The sequence below is a fragment of the Enhydra lutris genome, unplaced genomic scaffold, assembly GCF_002288905.1.
Source record: "Enhydra lutris kenyoni isolate GAN:26980312 unplaced genomic scaffold, ASM228890v2 scaffoldscaffold49, whole genome shotgun sequence".
In the NCBI taxonomy this organism is placed as follows: domain Eukaryota; kingdom Metazoa; phylum Chordata; class Mammalia; order Carnivora; family Mustelidae; genus Enhydra; species Enhydra lutris.
This window is the reverse complement of record NW_019154133.1, coordinates 13206317-13222669: the sequence shown is the minus strand read 5'-3', so window position 1 is coordinate 13222669 and position 16353 is coordinate 13206317. Positions and strand designations below refer to the sequence as shown.

At 40.3% G+C, this 16353-nt stretch overlaps 1 protein-coding gene across 4 annotated transcripts in view; it reads right to left on the bottom strand.

Moving 5' to 3' along the window:
• The window catches only part of LOC111156801 (solute carrier organic anion transporter family member 5A1), a 128677-nt gene that overhangs the window by 25119 nt on the left and 87205 nt on the right, over window positions 1–16353 (bottom strand). For all 4 annotated transcript variants that reach the window (XR_002641256.1, XM_022517861.1, XM_022517862.1 and 1 more), the window contains one exon: window positions 3538–3736. Coding sequence is in view for 3 of the 4 variants with exons in the window: in XM_022517861.1 (XP_022373569.1) it covers window positions 3538–3736 (199 nt within the window). In the remaining variant the exon portion in view is untranslated. The remainder of the gene's footprint in view (window positions 1–3537; window positions 3737–16353) is intronic.

The following is a 16353-nucleotide window of genomic DNA, read 5'->3' as shown; positions in this document are numbered from 1 at the left end:
TTAGTGGGTTAAGCCTCTGCCTTTGGCTCAGGTCATGATCTCAGGGTTCTAGTATCGAGCCCCGCATGGGGCTCTCTGCTCAGCAGGGAGCCTGCTTCCCCCTCTCTCTCTGCCTGCCTCTCTGCCTACTTGTGATCTCTGCCTGTCAAATAAATAAATAAAATCTTTAAAAAAAAAAAAAAAAGAAGCTATTTGTCAGTAAATGTATTACCCAGACACATATCTCCTGATGAAAAAAAGATTCTTGAGACAAGTGAACATATTCTGTCATCTACATAAGCTCTGATTGGTATTTCCTCTCCCCCCCCCCTTTCCTAATGCTCTAGGTTAACTAAGTGAAATTAAAGCTTTTCTTATTCAAATTTCAAATGGAACATTTTAGCAGACAAAACTCCACTAAAAATCAAAAGGAAATGGGGTTTGTTGGCAGCAAGCACCAAAATCTAGGCACTAGAGTTCTGTCCAATGAGCAGATCCTAACAAACCCAAATGGAAATAAAAGTTACAGTTTTCATAACTCCCCAAGAAAAATTTTGCACGCTTTTTTAGAAAGGGTATAGGAAATCAATCCTCAGATCCACCGCTGGTGAAGGGGCAAATTGATAAAACACCTGGGGAGTAAATTTGGTAATATTCATTGCAATCTCATTTCTGGGAATTTATCCTACAAATACATGGCACACAGAAGAAGTGATTATGCATGAAGTTATTTATTGCAGCATGATTTTTAATGACAAATGATAGGAAACTGCCTTTCAAATGGGGACTGGTTAAATTACAAAACAGAACTAAATGGAATATTACATGGCAGTTAAAAGGAGTGTTTAAAGCAATGTCCATAACAGCCAAAAAATGGAAAGAGCCCAGATGTCCATCAACAGATGAATGGATAAAGAAGATGTATGATGACTAACGTAACATAAAAAATAAATAAATAAATAAAAATAAATCACTCACAAAATTTAAAAAAAGAAGATAGGGTGTATATATATATACAATGGGATATTACTCAGCCATCAAAAAATGAATTCTTACCATTTGCAATGACATGGATGGAACTAGAAAATATTATACTAAGCAAAACAATTCAATCAGAGAAAGACAATTATCATACAGTTTCACTCCTATGTGGAATTTAAGAAACAAAACAGGATCACAGGGGAAGGAAGGGAAAAATAAAACAAGACAAAATCAGAGAGGGAGACAAACCATGAGAGGCTCTTAATCATAGGAAACAAACTGAGGGGGGCGCCTGGGTGGCTCAGAGGGTTAAAGTCTCTGCCTTCAGCTCAGGTCATGATCCCAGGGTCCTGGGATCGAGCCCCGCATTGGGCTCTCTCCTTGGTGGGGAGCCTGCTTCCTCCTCTCTCTCTCTGCCTGCCTCTCTGCCTACTTGTGATCTCTCTCTGTCGAATAAATAAATAAAATCTTTAAAAAAAAGAAAAAAAGAGAGGAAACAAACGGAGGGTTGCCGGAGGGGAGGGGGGTGGGGGATGGGGTATCTGGGTGATAGAAATTAAGGAAGGCATGTGATGTAATGAGCACTGGGTGTTATACGCAACTGATGAATACTGAACTCTACCTCTGAAACTAATATTACACTATATGTTAATTAATTGTATTTAAGTAAAATAATTTTAAAAAAATAAAAAAGGAGTGTTTAGGGCACCTGGTGGCTCAGTTGGTTGAATGACTGCCTTCAGCTCAGGTCATGATCCCGGAGTTCCAGGACTGAGTCCCACATTAAGCACCCTGCTCATCAGGGAGTTTTCTTCTCCCTTTGACCTGAACCTCCCCCTTCCCATGCCCCCTCTCTCACTCTCTCAAATAAATAAATAAAATCTTTTTTTTTTTTTAAGAGTGCTTAAAGGTATGGACTCTGAATTGTTTGGGGTTAAGTCTGTATTAAGTCCTATGTAACATGAAGCACAGCCACCTTAGGTCACAAAATCCTCAGTTTTCAAGGATTTTGTCAACTGTTTAGCACAGCCATTATTAAAAATTAAATTATATAAACTTACAATTAAATAAATGTTACAAACAAAGATAGTAAATAATCAATTCATCACCTCCTAGCTTTTTTACCATACTGTTATCTATGTCTTGACTAGGCTATTTAGGTCTAACTACCTGTATGAGAGAAATATCATATAATGGTATGTGACCGGGCATCTCCTAGTGTAGCGTTCATCATCTTCACGTTGTTAGCTTGAAATCAGCCATGGTGGGGATATTTACACCTCTGAAATTGTCAAATGCTACAGATGGGAACTTTTTTCTTAGCCATGTGTTACATATTATCAGCATACCACCGATATGTGTGTTCTTTTTTTTTTTTTTAAATAAAGATTATATTTATTTATTTGACAGACAGAGATCACAAGTAGGCAGAGAGGCAGGCGGGGGTGGGGTGGGGGGTAGGGGGAGCCAGCTCCCTGCTGAGCAGAGAGCCCGATGCGGGGCTCAATCCCTGGACCCTGAAATCATGACCTGAGCCAAAGGCAGAGGCTTTAACCCACTGAGCCACCCAGGCATCCCTGGTATGTGTGTTCTGTACTTTAATTTTGCCATCTGTAAAATCAAGATAATAATAGAACCTTCCTGATAGGGTTGTTGTGAGGATTAATGAGTTAATATATGTAAAGCATTAGAAGAGTGTCAATATAAGGGTTAACTATACATTGTATTATTATTGTTGTTGTTGTTGTTGTTATTGTTACTGGCACAGAAAGATGTCCGAGCTATGTTGCTATATTTTTTTATGCTGGGAAAAGTGTGTATGAGTTACCTTTTGGATATTAAACAGGGAAAATTTTAAATACATAGTCATAGGTTCTTATAGAAAGAAGCCTTGGCGGAAGGCACAAGAAATGAATCCAAGTGGTTACCTGGTTTGTCCTTGATTGGAGAAATGAGTTTGAGGACTTTATTAAGAGCACGACTTTTCACTGTACATTGTATTTTCATTGACTTTTATGTTCTTCAACTATGCAAATGTATCGTCTATTTAAAATGTTACCTTTTTTAAAAAAAAAAAAAAAAAGAACAAGTTTGGGGCGCCTGGGTGGCTCAGTGGGTTAAAGCCTCTGCCTTCGGCTCAGGTCATGATCCCAGGGTCCTGGGATGGAGCCCCACATCGGGCTCTCTGCTCTGTGGGGAGCCTGCTTCCTCCTCTCTCTCTCTCTGCCTGCCTCTCTGCCTACTTGTGATCTCTGTCAAATAAATAAATAAAATCTTTTAAAAAAAAAAAAAAAAGAACAATTTTCATTGACCCAATAAGTATTTCCTCCTCATCTGCTTAACCAAAAAACCATGGGAAATACTCTGTGAGTCTCAAAAGGGGACATGGACAAAGGAGAGACCATGGTCCCTGCCCTCCACACGCGCATGCTCCACCTGGGGGTGATGACACGTGCACAGGAGACCCCCCCCACCGGCAGGGGGGAACACTCATCTGACCCTGGGGTACAAACACTACAGGGCTTTACACTACTTTCACAATTAGAATGACATGAAATGGCTCTTGAAGCTACTTACCCTGTTGTATACGGGATGTTTATGCCTCCTAGATTAATACTTTCACACCCAACAATAAATAGGGTTGAAAAACACAGTAAAGACACACCACTGCAGATCATGGCAAGTTTAGCAGATTCTCTTGCACCAAGTTTCAATTTCTTTATAATGTAGCCTCCCAGGACAATGCCAACACCAGCACTGGGGACAATAATTACACCTAGAGAGAAGAAGGGAAGGACAGGATTAAGTGAAGTCCCATATGCTATAATTTGATTTCTAATTACTCTATTTCTACTTACTTATTAGTATTAAAGTACAAAATAAAAAATACTGTAATCAACAAATCTTCAGTGTGTATGATTTTATAGTATAATTTCTTTTCAAAGGACTCATAGCCAAAAGGTAAAATAACTTTTACAAAGCAATAAAATAAAGACAAGCCACCCACTAAGAAAGTGAACAGAACTTGAATGGGCCCCTTAATGGAGAGGAAATCCAGCTGGCCAATAAACACCAGAAGATGTTCACTCTCTTTGCTAACAGGGAAATACAGATTAAAACATAGTAAAATACTACTCTATACCATCTGTGTTCATAAAAATTTAGAAGTCCGATATTACCACATGCTGGCGAAGATACCAAGCAATGGACGTTCTCCACGGCTGGTGGGATGTAAATCGTGAGACCTACTTTGAGAAACAGTTTGCCCTTTATCTGGTAGAGTTGAAGATATACATATCCTGTGACAGGTAATTCTACTTCTGGATCTATACCTTGAAGAAGCCCAAGCACATGGGGACCAAAAGAAGTGTACAAGATATTTGAAGCCTCATAATAGCCAAAAACTGGAAATAAACCAAAAATTCATCACTAGATATATTGTCTGTTGTAATTTCATGTAGCAAAATTCCACTACACAGCAATAAACAGAAGGGAATATAATAACATACAACCATGAGCATGGATCATACAAATACAATGTTCAATGAAAGAGAACAGAAGACATGACGTGATGGCATTCGTAAAAAGTTCAAGTGCAGGTACCACTAAATGATCTGTTTAGGAATGCATATCCAAGCAGTGCAACTATGAAGGAAGTAAGTGTCATAAACCCAAGATAGTAGGGAAATAGGTGGGGTCAGGAAAGGATATAGGGAGCTCCTTGACTACTGAAAACACTCCATGCCATGACCTGGATAACAGTTACACAAATGTTCACTTCATGATTACTCAATAGCTCTGAATTTTGATTAATGTATTTTTGTGTGCATTGTATTTCACAGTTTTAAAAAACTAAAAAAGCCTGCCCCAAGAACCTTATAATCTAAAACAGAAACATACAAATTAGAGTACAATAAAACAATTATACAAAAGACAGGCAGAATACGGGGATAAAAAGCATTCTGAGCCTTACCTGGGAGAAATCAAGGAGGGCTTCACAGAAGTAGCAGTATTTGTACTGAACGAAGTATGAAGAGAAAAATAAGGTGAAGACTGAAATGATTCAACTACGTCACTAGAGATCTTGGCAAGAGCAATGTTAAGGATAGATATTGTGAAGAAAGAACCCGGACTCCAATAGGTTGAGATGAGGATTTAGAGATTAGAATTCAGACTCTTTCTAGAACTTAGGCTATAAGAGGAAAAATGGGTATGGGTCTAGAGTAAGAGTGGTCAAGGTAGAGTTGGAGCTTGGGGAGTTCATTTGTTAAGACAGGAGGGGACTAAATGTATTTATATGTGGACAAAAATAGACTAAAAAGGAATGGGAGCTTGAATGTGGAGAGAAAAGGTTATCTAATACCAATGCAAGATCCTTGAGGAGTCAAGAGAATATGGAATTAACAGCACAGATAATCAGATTAGCACTGGATGGGGAGAGGGAGAGAGAGAGAGACCCCTTCATTCAGGCTGGGAACAGGAGAGGGGAGAATATGGTGGGGCATAAGTCAGCAGGTGGGTGGTAGCTCCTCAAATTAGAGTTTTTCTGTTTCATTTTTTTCCCCATTATTTTGCAAACATCATGTAATACATGTTGTAAGAGAACACTGGAAAAGCACAGAGAAGTATGAAGGAACAAAAATCCACTGCTTTCATTCTGGCCTATTTCACTCCAGTCTTTTTTCCATGCTTCTTTCCTTCGAGATTTGATAACATGCAAGGCACCTGGGTGGCTCAGTAGGTTAAGCCTCTGCCTTCGGCTGGCATCATGGTCTCAGGGTCCTGGGAGCAAGCCCCACCTCAGGGTCTCTGCTCATTGGGGAGCCTGCTTCCTCCTCTCTCTCTGCCTGCCTCTCTGCCTACTTGTGATCTCTGTCTGTCGAATAAAAAAATAAAATCTTTAAAAAAAAAAAAAAAGAATTGATAACATGCTATAAATTCTTTTTTTATATAGCTTTGGTTTTTATTTCTGGGTGGTTTTTTTTTCTGTATAATTGAAAACAAAACTAACTCTTAGAGGAAAGGGATATGGAGAACTTTAAATATAGCCAAGGGTTAGAATAATCATCATAGGAAAGCAAAGTGAGTGCTAAATAAGAATATGTAATAGGCTTTGCAAATGGAGAGTCCACTGGGTCCAGATGATACTAGATTTCAGAAGTCCGCAGCTGCCTGGGGAGCATGGTTGAATGGTTCGCTTCAGCATGTTCAGCAACCCACGTAAAGGAGCAGAGAAGGATTAGATTAATCTAAAATCTGAGCTTTACCTGGCAATGAGTGTTCATTTTATAATCCTCACCAGAGTCCTGATTTTATAAAATCAGTAATGACCTTTTTACAGATGAGGAAATTGATAGCTCAGAAAAGTGACTGGTCCAGCAGTGCACACAAGGGAGAGTGAGTCTAAGGGAAACCGAGATCTCGGATTCCCAGCCCAGCGCTCTGTCCACATCACCACAGATGTCTCCTGGAACCGACAGGTCCCTGGAATCTTTTAGGTAAATTGACCAGAGCTCTGGGCTCAAATGAGCTGCTTAATAAAGTATCATCATCATTAAGGAAAAGTACACATGTTATCTATATGAATAAATAGGCAAAGTTTTCCTCTAAGATGAAAGTGATACATCTATGAAATTCTTATTTCAACTGAAAAACTTATACAGTTCTAGACCCCTCCAGTAACAAACAAAACAAATCTCCATGCTCATAGCTCAAGTCTTAATTTAAAAGCAATATAATTTACTTGACTATGCATCCTAATTGGTATTCAACTCTTAAAAACAGGAAAATTCGGGGTGCCTGGGTGGCTCAGTGGGTTAAAGCCTCTTCCTTCGGCTCAGGTCATGATCCCAAGGTCCTAGGATCGAGCCCCACATCGGGCTCTCTGCTCACTGGGGAGTCTGCTTCCTCCTCTCTTGTCTCTCTTTCTGCCTACTTGTGATCTCTCTCTGTCAAATAAATAAATAAAATCTTAAAAAAAAAAAAAAAACAGGGAATTTGTCATCAGTAAATATGAGGTTATATCAAACAGAGTGAAGATCCCCTTAAAATCTTCTCCTAATGTCCCCTGCCATCTAAATCTCACTGCACCACCCAAGCAGAATTTCTGACCATTCAGATCTCCAGCTTAAGTAAGAGACCCAAATGTTCCATTGTTAGAATATTAGGCATGTGGGATGGTGCTGGGGAAGGGCACAGGGGACAGAGTAGAGCCTTCTCACTCTCCCTTCTGAAAGCCCCCAGCTCTGGGGAAACCAGACTGTACAGAGCATGGAGGGGCTAGAAGTTGGTTTCCCCACCCACCATCATGCTGTTCTCTAGCCCTCCCCAGTTCCCCACCCCCTTGGGGGGAGAGGGAAATACAGGCATCCCCTGCTTTTCCAAGTTCACATCACACCACTTCGCATTTATGGAAGACCTAAGTACCTGCGTTTGCTAACTAAAAGAAACCCAAAGAGGATTTTCGTTTTTATGGGGGGGGGGGGGCCACAAAGGTGAGCACTGAAAATAGCACTCAATATTTGCTTCGCAGAAAGGGTTACAGAGCCAGTGAGAGTGGCCCCGCCAAGCTCCTTCCCTGGCAACTATCCTCAGTGTCTTAGCATCAGGCCCCACAGCTCTGAACTTGATTTAGTCTGCACATCGTTAGGAAGATGTTCCAGAGGTATCCGGAACACCTAAAAAAGGTTGTTTCTTGAGTCTGGGAATGCTCAAAAATTTTTTCCATATAAATTAACTGTAATTGCGTCTCCACTTTATGCCATTTCAGCTTAGGAAAGGTTTCACTGGAACACTCGACTCAGATAGCAAGGGAAACCTGTAAATATCTAAGATGGGCTCTCCCAGCAGAAGCTGCCCGCCTGCCACTCACCACGTCTGAGTTCAAACTCGCCTCAGTGGCTTGTGCACACCCCTTCCCTCAGTCCCCAGAGAACACCCCCTCCTAATGCCTCCACTCCTCTGAGCTTCTGCTCCCTCTCCAGCCCCTTTCCCAGCCCTGGCAGGATGGTTCCGCAGTCCCTGAGATTCTATTCCTCGCGCCCTCTAGTGGCCAAGACATGAATGGGACCCGCGGGGTACAAAGGATGGGTGGGAAAGAAGCATCAGGGACTTGAGTACGAGGGGAGAGGGAGAAGGGCTGAATGCGGAAAGACAGAAATACCTGGACCAAGCCCAGGGGCCCAGCCTAAGGTACAGCTGGTAGAGGATAGAAGCCAAAGCAGTTGCAGATGTCTAAGAGACAAATGCAGGTGAGATTGCAGGCCACGTGGACAAATTACCTGAGTTCAAATCTCAGCTCTGGCCACCTACAAACTGTGTGTCCTTGAACAAATTTCTGAATATTCCCAGGCCTCGGATTTTCTCCTCTTTAAAACGTGGGTAAGAATAGTATCTTCCTGGAGTGTCTGGGTGGCTCAGTCAGTTAAGCATCTGCCTTCAGTTCCGGTCATGATCCCAGGGTCCTGGGATCCAGCCGCACATCAGGCTCCATGCTCACCGGAGAGTCTGCTTCTCCCTCTCCCTCTGCCCTTCATTCATGCTTGCCCAGTCTCTCCAGTGCTTGCTGTCTTTCAAATAAATAAATAAAATCTTTAAAAATAGTATCTTCCTCACAGGTTGTTAGGTGTAAATGCGTTAAGACATATGAAGTGCTTAAAACAGAGGCACCTGCCTGGCACAGTCAGAGGAACTATGACTCTTGATTTTGGGGATCATGAGTTCAAGCCCCATTTTGGGTATAGAAATTACTTTAAATGATAATAAATAAATAAATAACTTAAAAAAATGAAATGCTTAAAACAGTGTCTGACCCCTGGTATACACTTAATAAATGTTGGTGATCAGCATCATTGGAAGTATGAACATCATTATTATCTAATATGAATGAGCTTAACATTTGCACAAATAAATATATTGGAATTAGGCAAAATTTCTATATGCTATTTTATCTATAGGAGTGAATTTAAACTACTCCTAATGGTCCAACTAAACCTCTACGTGTTCTTTTTATATAGACCTTTACTTGATAATTTAGCTACAATGTGTGAAGCACATAAACCTCTGTTAGCTGTTTAGTTACTGTGTGTATATATTTGAATCTAAAGAACTCAGAGATGCATGGATTAACTGCTCACAAAGCAGAGGATCCTGCTTTACTTCCAAAAAGGTCTGCGAACAACCTACTGGTTTCCAGTTGGAATTTATATTGAATAAATATTTTTCCAACTGGATCCAATTTATCTAGTTGGATAAATATCTACTTATTTATCCAAGCAAATGGACATGTTAATTGTCCTACTTCCTTTCTTTCTCTTCTATCAAACACTATTCCATAACATCCAGTTTTGAAGTTTTTACTCTGAATTGCAATACTGCTTGCCCTTATAATGTATAGTTTGTGAAGCCAAAAAGTCTTTACGAAAAATGATATTCACTGAGTTATCAAATATTAAAGCTACTGTGGGAATTTTTCCTCTTTACTGTAGTTTTTGTCAATACATAGAAATGATCTGTATTGAAAATAGACATATAGGGGTGGGCGCCTGGGTAGCTCAGTCATTAAGCCTCTGCCTTCGGCTCAGGGCATGATCCCAGGGTCCTGGGATGGAGTCCCACATCAGGCTCCCTGCTCTGCGGGAAGCCCGCTTCTCCCTCTCTCACTCCCCTTGCTTGTGTTCCCTCTCTCGTTGTGTCTCTCTCTGTCAAATAAATAAATAAAATCTTTTTTTAAAAATAGACATATAAAATATACCTCTGCTTAATGCATGATTTGGGACACCAAAAAAACTTGAAAAAGGGGAGGATGAGATTAGGTGACCTGCTCATCATCAACAATATTCTAGGCTCAGGGAAGGGAACTTCTATTGTGCAACTATCGCTATTGTTAAGAACAATAATTTACTTTCACGGTACCCAGGGCTGACCCCTGTCATAGGCCTGCCACTGTCTGTTGTGTTTATCTCTTTCTTTCCTGCTTGACTGTAAAGTTTTTGTGCATGGTGGGAACTATATCTTTATTATCTTCATACCTTTCTAGCACTTACCAGGACCTGGAAATGTATGGATGAAAGAGCAAACTTTGTTATTTAGAATTTATTATATAAAATTATATAACTAATGTTAAAATTTGTATTAAAATTATATAAATTATATAAAATTATATTTAAAAAATTATATAAAAACTTCAAATGACAGTCTTCAATTATTCCTAAACTAGGCTATATCTTATTTTACAAAGAGGAAATCTAAAATCTAACTTGGGACCAAAATAAGCTGCTAATATCAGTTTAAAACTGGCAGGCACTAAATGACATCTGGAAAATTTCACTGTTATCAAAATTCTGAATTGAACATTATTAGCAAAAGTTTAACTCCCAGGCCACTAACGGTGACAAAGCACGTAATGTCAGCAGCCCTCTGAGAACTCTTCTCTCTGTGAAATCACAGTGAAGTCACAGTGGTGCAGAATGTGGTGAACTAAGAACTCAAAATCTTAGATGTCCTCAATGCTCTGTTCTCTAAGTTCACTGATCCCTTTTATGTATTTCACATCCAAAGTTCTCTTTACTTAAGTTGAAAAAGAAACAGCTCGTAAACGTAAGACTATGAATCAGTCAGTAAAAATATAATTGTAAGCTATTATGACTTGGAGGTTCTCCTGCTACCTTGGGGAAAGGCAGCTGGGCACGGGGGAGGGGAAGAGAAAGCAGCATGGATATCCAGAAAAGAAGGAAGTCCAGTCGGGTTCATTTTCATTCATTCATTTTCTCTTTCTCCCTCTCTCCCTCTCTTTTTAAACACACACACACACACACACACACACACACACAGGTATAGACTATATGCCACACACTGACATAGAGTATGCCATCTCATTCTCAGAATTGTATGTATTTCAAATTGCTTTGAAACAGAACTGTCTCACAATCAAAAGTATCTTACTCTTATGTCATAATCTAATTAAAAGCATTTTCCTTTCATAATAACTCAAAATCACGGAGCATCTTACAATTAATGGTGTCTTGGATTGGAAGGAATGCAGCTTCTTCCCACATCACAGAAATATCTAATAAGTGATAGAGCAGGGAAACAAACTCAAATTCATTTAGCTTTTCCAAAGACTATGCTTGTAATTGTATACAAAATAAAGGTTTTTCCAATCACCCAGGGTAGATTATTTTACCCTTTTAAGCTTCTATTTTTCCTTGCAAACATTTTCTTATGGGAAATAAATATCAAGGAATAAAAGAACAAAAGGGGACTAAAAGAAGAGAATATTTTAAAAGTGCAAACCTTTAAAACGATAGCAAATTTTAAATGCCCTGAGAATATAAGCAGACATTTTCACAAACTATACATAAGTCCAAAAAGTTTCACAAAAGCACAATACATCTCTCTCTCTTTAGTATCTCAATGCCACTCTTGTGAAAAATGTCAGAAATCTCTTCACAAACCATGATTAGGTGTATCATTATATATATTATATACATATTATATATATTATCATTATATATTATATTATTACATATATTATAATGAATATATATCATTATATATCATAATGATATATATATATATATATATATATATATATTACAGTTCAGTGGCTGTTTTAAGGCAGAGAACAGTTTTTCATTAAATCCATAATATTTCATAGCCTAACATCTAGTCAAATTATAAAGTAGGGGTACCATGCCCCGTTTGGCTGGATTAGGAAAAGCAGCCCACGTGTATGAAACTGAACAGCCACCAGTTCCTCAAGAGAAGCCTATGGGCCGGAAGGAAGAAGTTCTTTTAAGAATTCTCTGGAGGCAGGGACACCTGGGTGGCTCAGTTGGTTAAGCAGCTGCCTTTGGCTCGGGTCATGATCCCAGCGTCCTGGGATCGAGTCCCACATCGGGCTCCTTGCTCAGCAAGGGAGCCTGCTTCTCCCTCTGCCTCTGCCTGCCATTCTGTCTGCCTGTGCTTGCTCTCTCTCCCTCTCTCTCTCTCTGACAAATAAATAAATAAAATCTTTAAAAAAAAAAAAAAGAATTCTCTGGAGGCACTATGGTGAGTGCTGTGAAGTGTGTAAACCTGGCGATTCACAGACCTGTACCCCTGGGGATTAAAATACATTATATGTTTATAAAAAAAAATTAAATTAAAAAAATTTTTAGATTAAAAAAAAAAAAAAAGAATTCTCCGGAGGCAGATAAGCTGGCAGTGTAGCTAGCCTTACACGAGGCTGCTGCTGACAGCCTGTCTCGTGTTTTGCCCGTCTGTAGCTTCAGTTAGAGGACAAGGTGCCAGAAGCAGACCTCTCCGACCACAGCTTCCTCTTCAAGTACCCGGTGACAGCCACAGTGTGGCTCAGATGGGACCACCTGCAGCCAACCAATAGACAATGTTCTGAAATTTCTAGCCCAGCCTTGCTGGAATTACCAATAAAGGCTTTCAACGGGATACATGCTTCCAAAGGCCTCCGCCTCCATGACTTCCTCATGGAGACACCAATACAAAGTTGTATTTAATTCCCACTAAGGCGAAGGGGTTCATTCACCCAGAATAACACTTTCTTCAATTCTGCCAACACAGGGACACTGTGTGTGGTAACTGGAGGGAAATACGAGATTCCCAATCTCGGGGATTCAAGGTCTCGAGAGCACTGAGTGAAGGAAATGTAGAAAAAAGGTACATTCAGGAGCAAAAACAACCACACTTTTCATTTCAGGTTTTTGCAAAGCTCTGGCTACAATCATACATAAAAGCCAATGCCAAGCGGCATCATGAAAGGGACTCGAAAATCAAATCAAATTAATATTTCATCTTTTATGGCTTAGAAACCTAAGTGTTTTCTGCATCTAGGCAATAAAACCACAGAGGGCAAAAACAACTTGAAATGATGAAATGCAAAAATCAGATGTTTACTTCCATTTTTCACCGGCTCTGGGCAACTTAACGGCGAAATAGCGAAAGTTTGAACCAAATTACTGCAAAAGAGGAAAAAGCCTCTTGCAGAGGAAATTTCACAGGAGAATAATAAAGTTTTGGTGACTTTTTCAGTTATCAAAATAAGCCTCAAGCAAAGACCCTGGTGTTGGGTTACTGCACTTAGTTTCCGTTCACAGAGGCAAAGCCTACAGATGTGGGCTGGTGCCAAACGCAAAGCCTCTTCAGAGGCCCTGTGGGCAAGATCCATTTTCTGTCAGCAGTTTTCAACTTCTCTCCTTTCCATTGTTGTCCAAACCCAGCAGCTCTCGGAGTTTTCCCATCGAGGATGGTTGACCATCATTTCACCCACTAATAGCTGAGCCACAAAAGCCTGACAAAGCTATCCCTCCCCTGGGAGAAGCAAGAAGATTTTTAAAAACTCTATTTATATGACATTTTGAGACAAACTTCTAAACACCTAACCGTACTTGTTAGAACGCCCTTACCCCCAGGGGGCCGAGTGGAGATTTGCTCCTTAGAAACTGTTTTAATCTTACCAATTTCTTGAGGAGGACCAGAACAGCCATTTGATAAACACAGTCAACTCACTAATCTGAATATTCTGTTCCTCTTTTTTTTTTAATGTACAGCTTCCTTGAGCTATAATTAACATACCGTGCAATTCATCTATTTAAGTGTACAATTCAATAATTTGGGATATACAACCAATCTCACAATCATTCTGAGAACATTTTCATCACCCCCCCAAAAGAAATTCTGTATGCATTAGCTATCACATCCATTTCCTCCCTCAGCCCTAGACAATCACTAGTCTACTTTCAGTCTCCATGGATTTGCCTATCCTAGCCATTTCATATAAATGGAGTCATACAATACTTCTGTCTGGCTTCTGTCACTTAGCCTAATGTTTTCAAGGTTCATCCGTATTATAGCATGTATCAGTACTTCATTCCTATTTATGGCCAAATAATCCATTGCACTGATATATCACATTTGATTTACCCATTCATTAATCGATGGTCATTTGGGTTGTTCCTATTTGGGCTATTTTAAATAATATTGCTATGAATATTCATGTTCAAGTTTTAATGCAAACATATGTTTCATTTCTCCTGGATATATGCCTAGAAATGGAATTTCTGAATCATATGGTGACGCTAGCTTGAGGAAGTGCCAAACTGTTTTCCAAAGTGGGTACACCATTTGACATTTCTAACAGCAGTTTGTGAGAATGTCAATTTCTCCCAATCTTCAATTGTTAATATCACAGATAATATTGACAATAGTCATCTGAGTGGGTTTAAAGCTATATCTCATTGTGCTTTCGACTTGCATTTCTCTGATAACTAATGAGGTAGAGCATCTTTTCATGTGATCATTTGTATATCTTTTTTGGAGAAATGTCTATTCAGATCCTTTGCCCAATTTTCATTTAGTTTATTTTTCTTTTATTATTGAGTTCTATGAATTTTTTTTTTTTTAAGATTTTGTTTATTTGACAGACAAAGATCACAAGTAGGCAGAGAGGCAGGCAGAGAGAGAGGGAAGCAGGCTCCCTGCCAAGCAGAGAGCCCGATGTGGGGCTCAATCCCAGGACCCTGAGATCATGACCTGGGCTGAAGGCAGAGGCTTTAACCCACTGAGCCACTCAGGCGCCCCGAGTTGTATGAATTCTTTATATATTCTAGATATCGGTCCCTTATCAGATATATATTTTGCAAATATTTCCCCCATTTTGTGGATCATTTTTTACTTTTTTGATAGTGTCCTTTGATGTACAGAAGTTTTAAATTTTGATGAAATCCAGTTTACCTATTTTTTCCTTTGGTTGTATTGTCTAATCCAAGGTTACAAAGATTTATACCTATGTTTATTTCTAAGAGTATTATAATTTTATCTTCTACCTTAAGGTCTTTGATCCATTTTGAGTTTACTTTTTATATATGGTGTGAGGTAGGGGTCCAACCTCATTCTTCTGCATGTGACCAGTTATCCCAGCATCATTTTTTGAAAAGACTCTTCTTTCCTCATTGAATGGTCTTGGCATCGTTGTCAAAAAATCAGTTGATCATAGATGTATGGGTTTGCTTCTGGACTCTCAAATCTATTCAACTGATATTTATGTTTGCTTTAACTCAGTACCATACTGTCTTGATTATTATTGCTTTTTATTGAGTTTTGGAATCAAGAAGTCTAGGTCCTCCAACCTGTCTTTATCAAGATTGTTTTGGCTATTCTGTGTTGTTTGCATTTCAGGGGTGCCTGGGTGGCTCAGAGGGTTAAGCCTCTGCCTTCAGCTCGGGTCATGATCTCAGGGTCCTGGGATTGAGCCCCGCATCGGGCTCTCTGCTCAGCAGGGAGCCTGTTTCCCCCCTCTCTCTCTGCCTGCCTCTCTGCCTACTTGTGATCTCTCTCTGTGTGTCAAATAAATAAATAAAATCTTTAAAAAAAAAAAAAAGAGGGAAGAAAAACAATCAGTATAATATATTCTGTACTTTTCACCTAAAGATGTTTTGTTTCAAAAGACATGCATAATTCCACCAGGTAATAATACCCACAAAATAAGTTTTATAAATAGAAACATACTCTCATAATCTAATGGTCTGAGCAGCTTTGGAGGACACAAAACCTACTGTCTATTAGAACTCAGCCTCCAGAAATCCATAAATTAATCAACTTTTTTAAAGGACGCATTGGAGAGGAGTCAAGATGGCGGAGAAGTAGCAGGCTGAGACTACTTCAGGTAGTGGGAGATCAGCTAAATAGCTTATCTAAAGATTGCAAACACCTACAAATCCAACGGGAGATTGAAGAGAAGAAGAACAACAACTCTAGAAACAGAAAATCAACCACTTTCTGAAAGGTAGGACTGGTGGAGAAGTGAATCCAAAGCGACGAGAAGATAGACCGCGGGGGGAGGGGCCGGCTCCCTGCAAGCAGCGGAGCAACGGAGCACAAAATCAGGACTTTTAAAAGTCAGTTCCACTGAGGGACATCGCTCCAGAGGCTTAACCGGGGTGAAGCCCACGCAGGGTCAGCGTGGCCTCAGGTCCCTCAGGGTCACAGAAGGATCGGGGGTGTCTGAGTGTCGCAGAGCTTACAGGTATTAGAACGGGGAAGCCGGCTACAGAGACAGAGCCGAGGAGTAAGCTCTAAGCTCGGGGTTACCTTGAACCGGTCACAGGCTTGGTCAGCTCGGAGCGCGGCCAGAGGCAGGGTGACGGGAGTAATTGGGCGCTGTTCTCTGAGGGCGCGCTGAGGAGTGGGGCCCCGGGCTCCCGGCTCCTCCAGGCCGGAGACCAGGAGGCCGCCATCTTCATTCCCTCTGGAACTCTACGGAAAGCGCTCAGGGAACAAAAGCTCCCGAAAGCAAACCCAGCAAACCCGAGCGGATTACTCAGCCCGGCCCCGAGTAAGGGCGGTGCAACTCCACCCAGGGCAAAGACACTTGAGAATCAC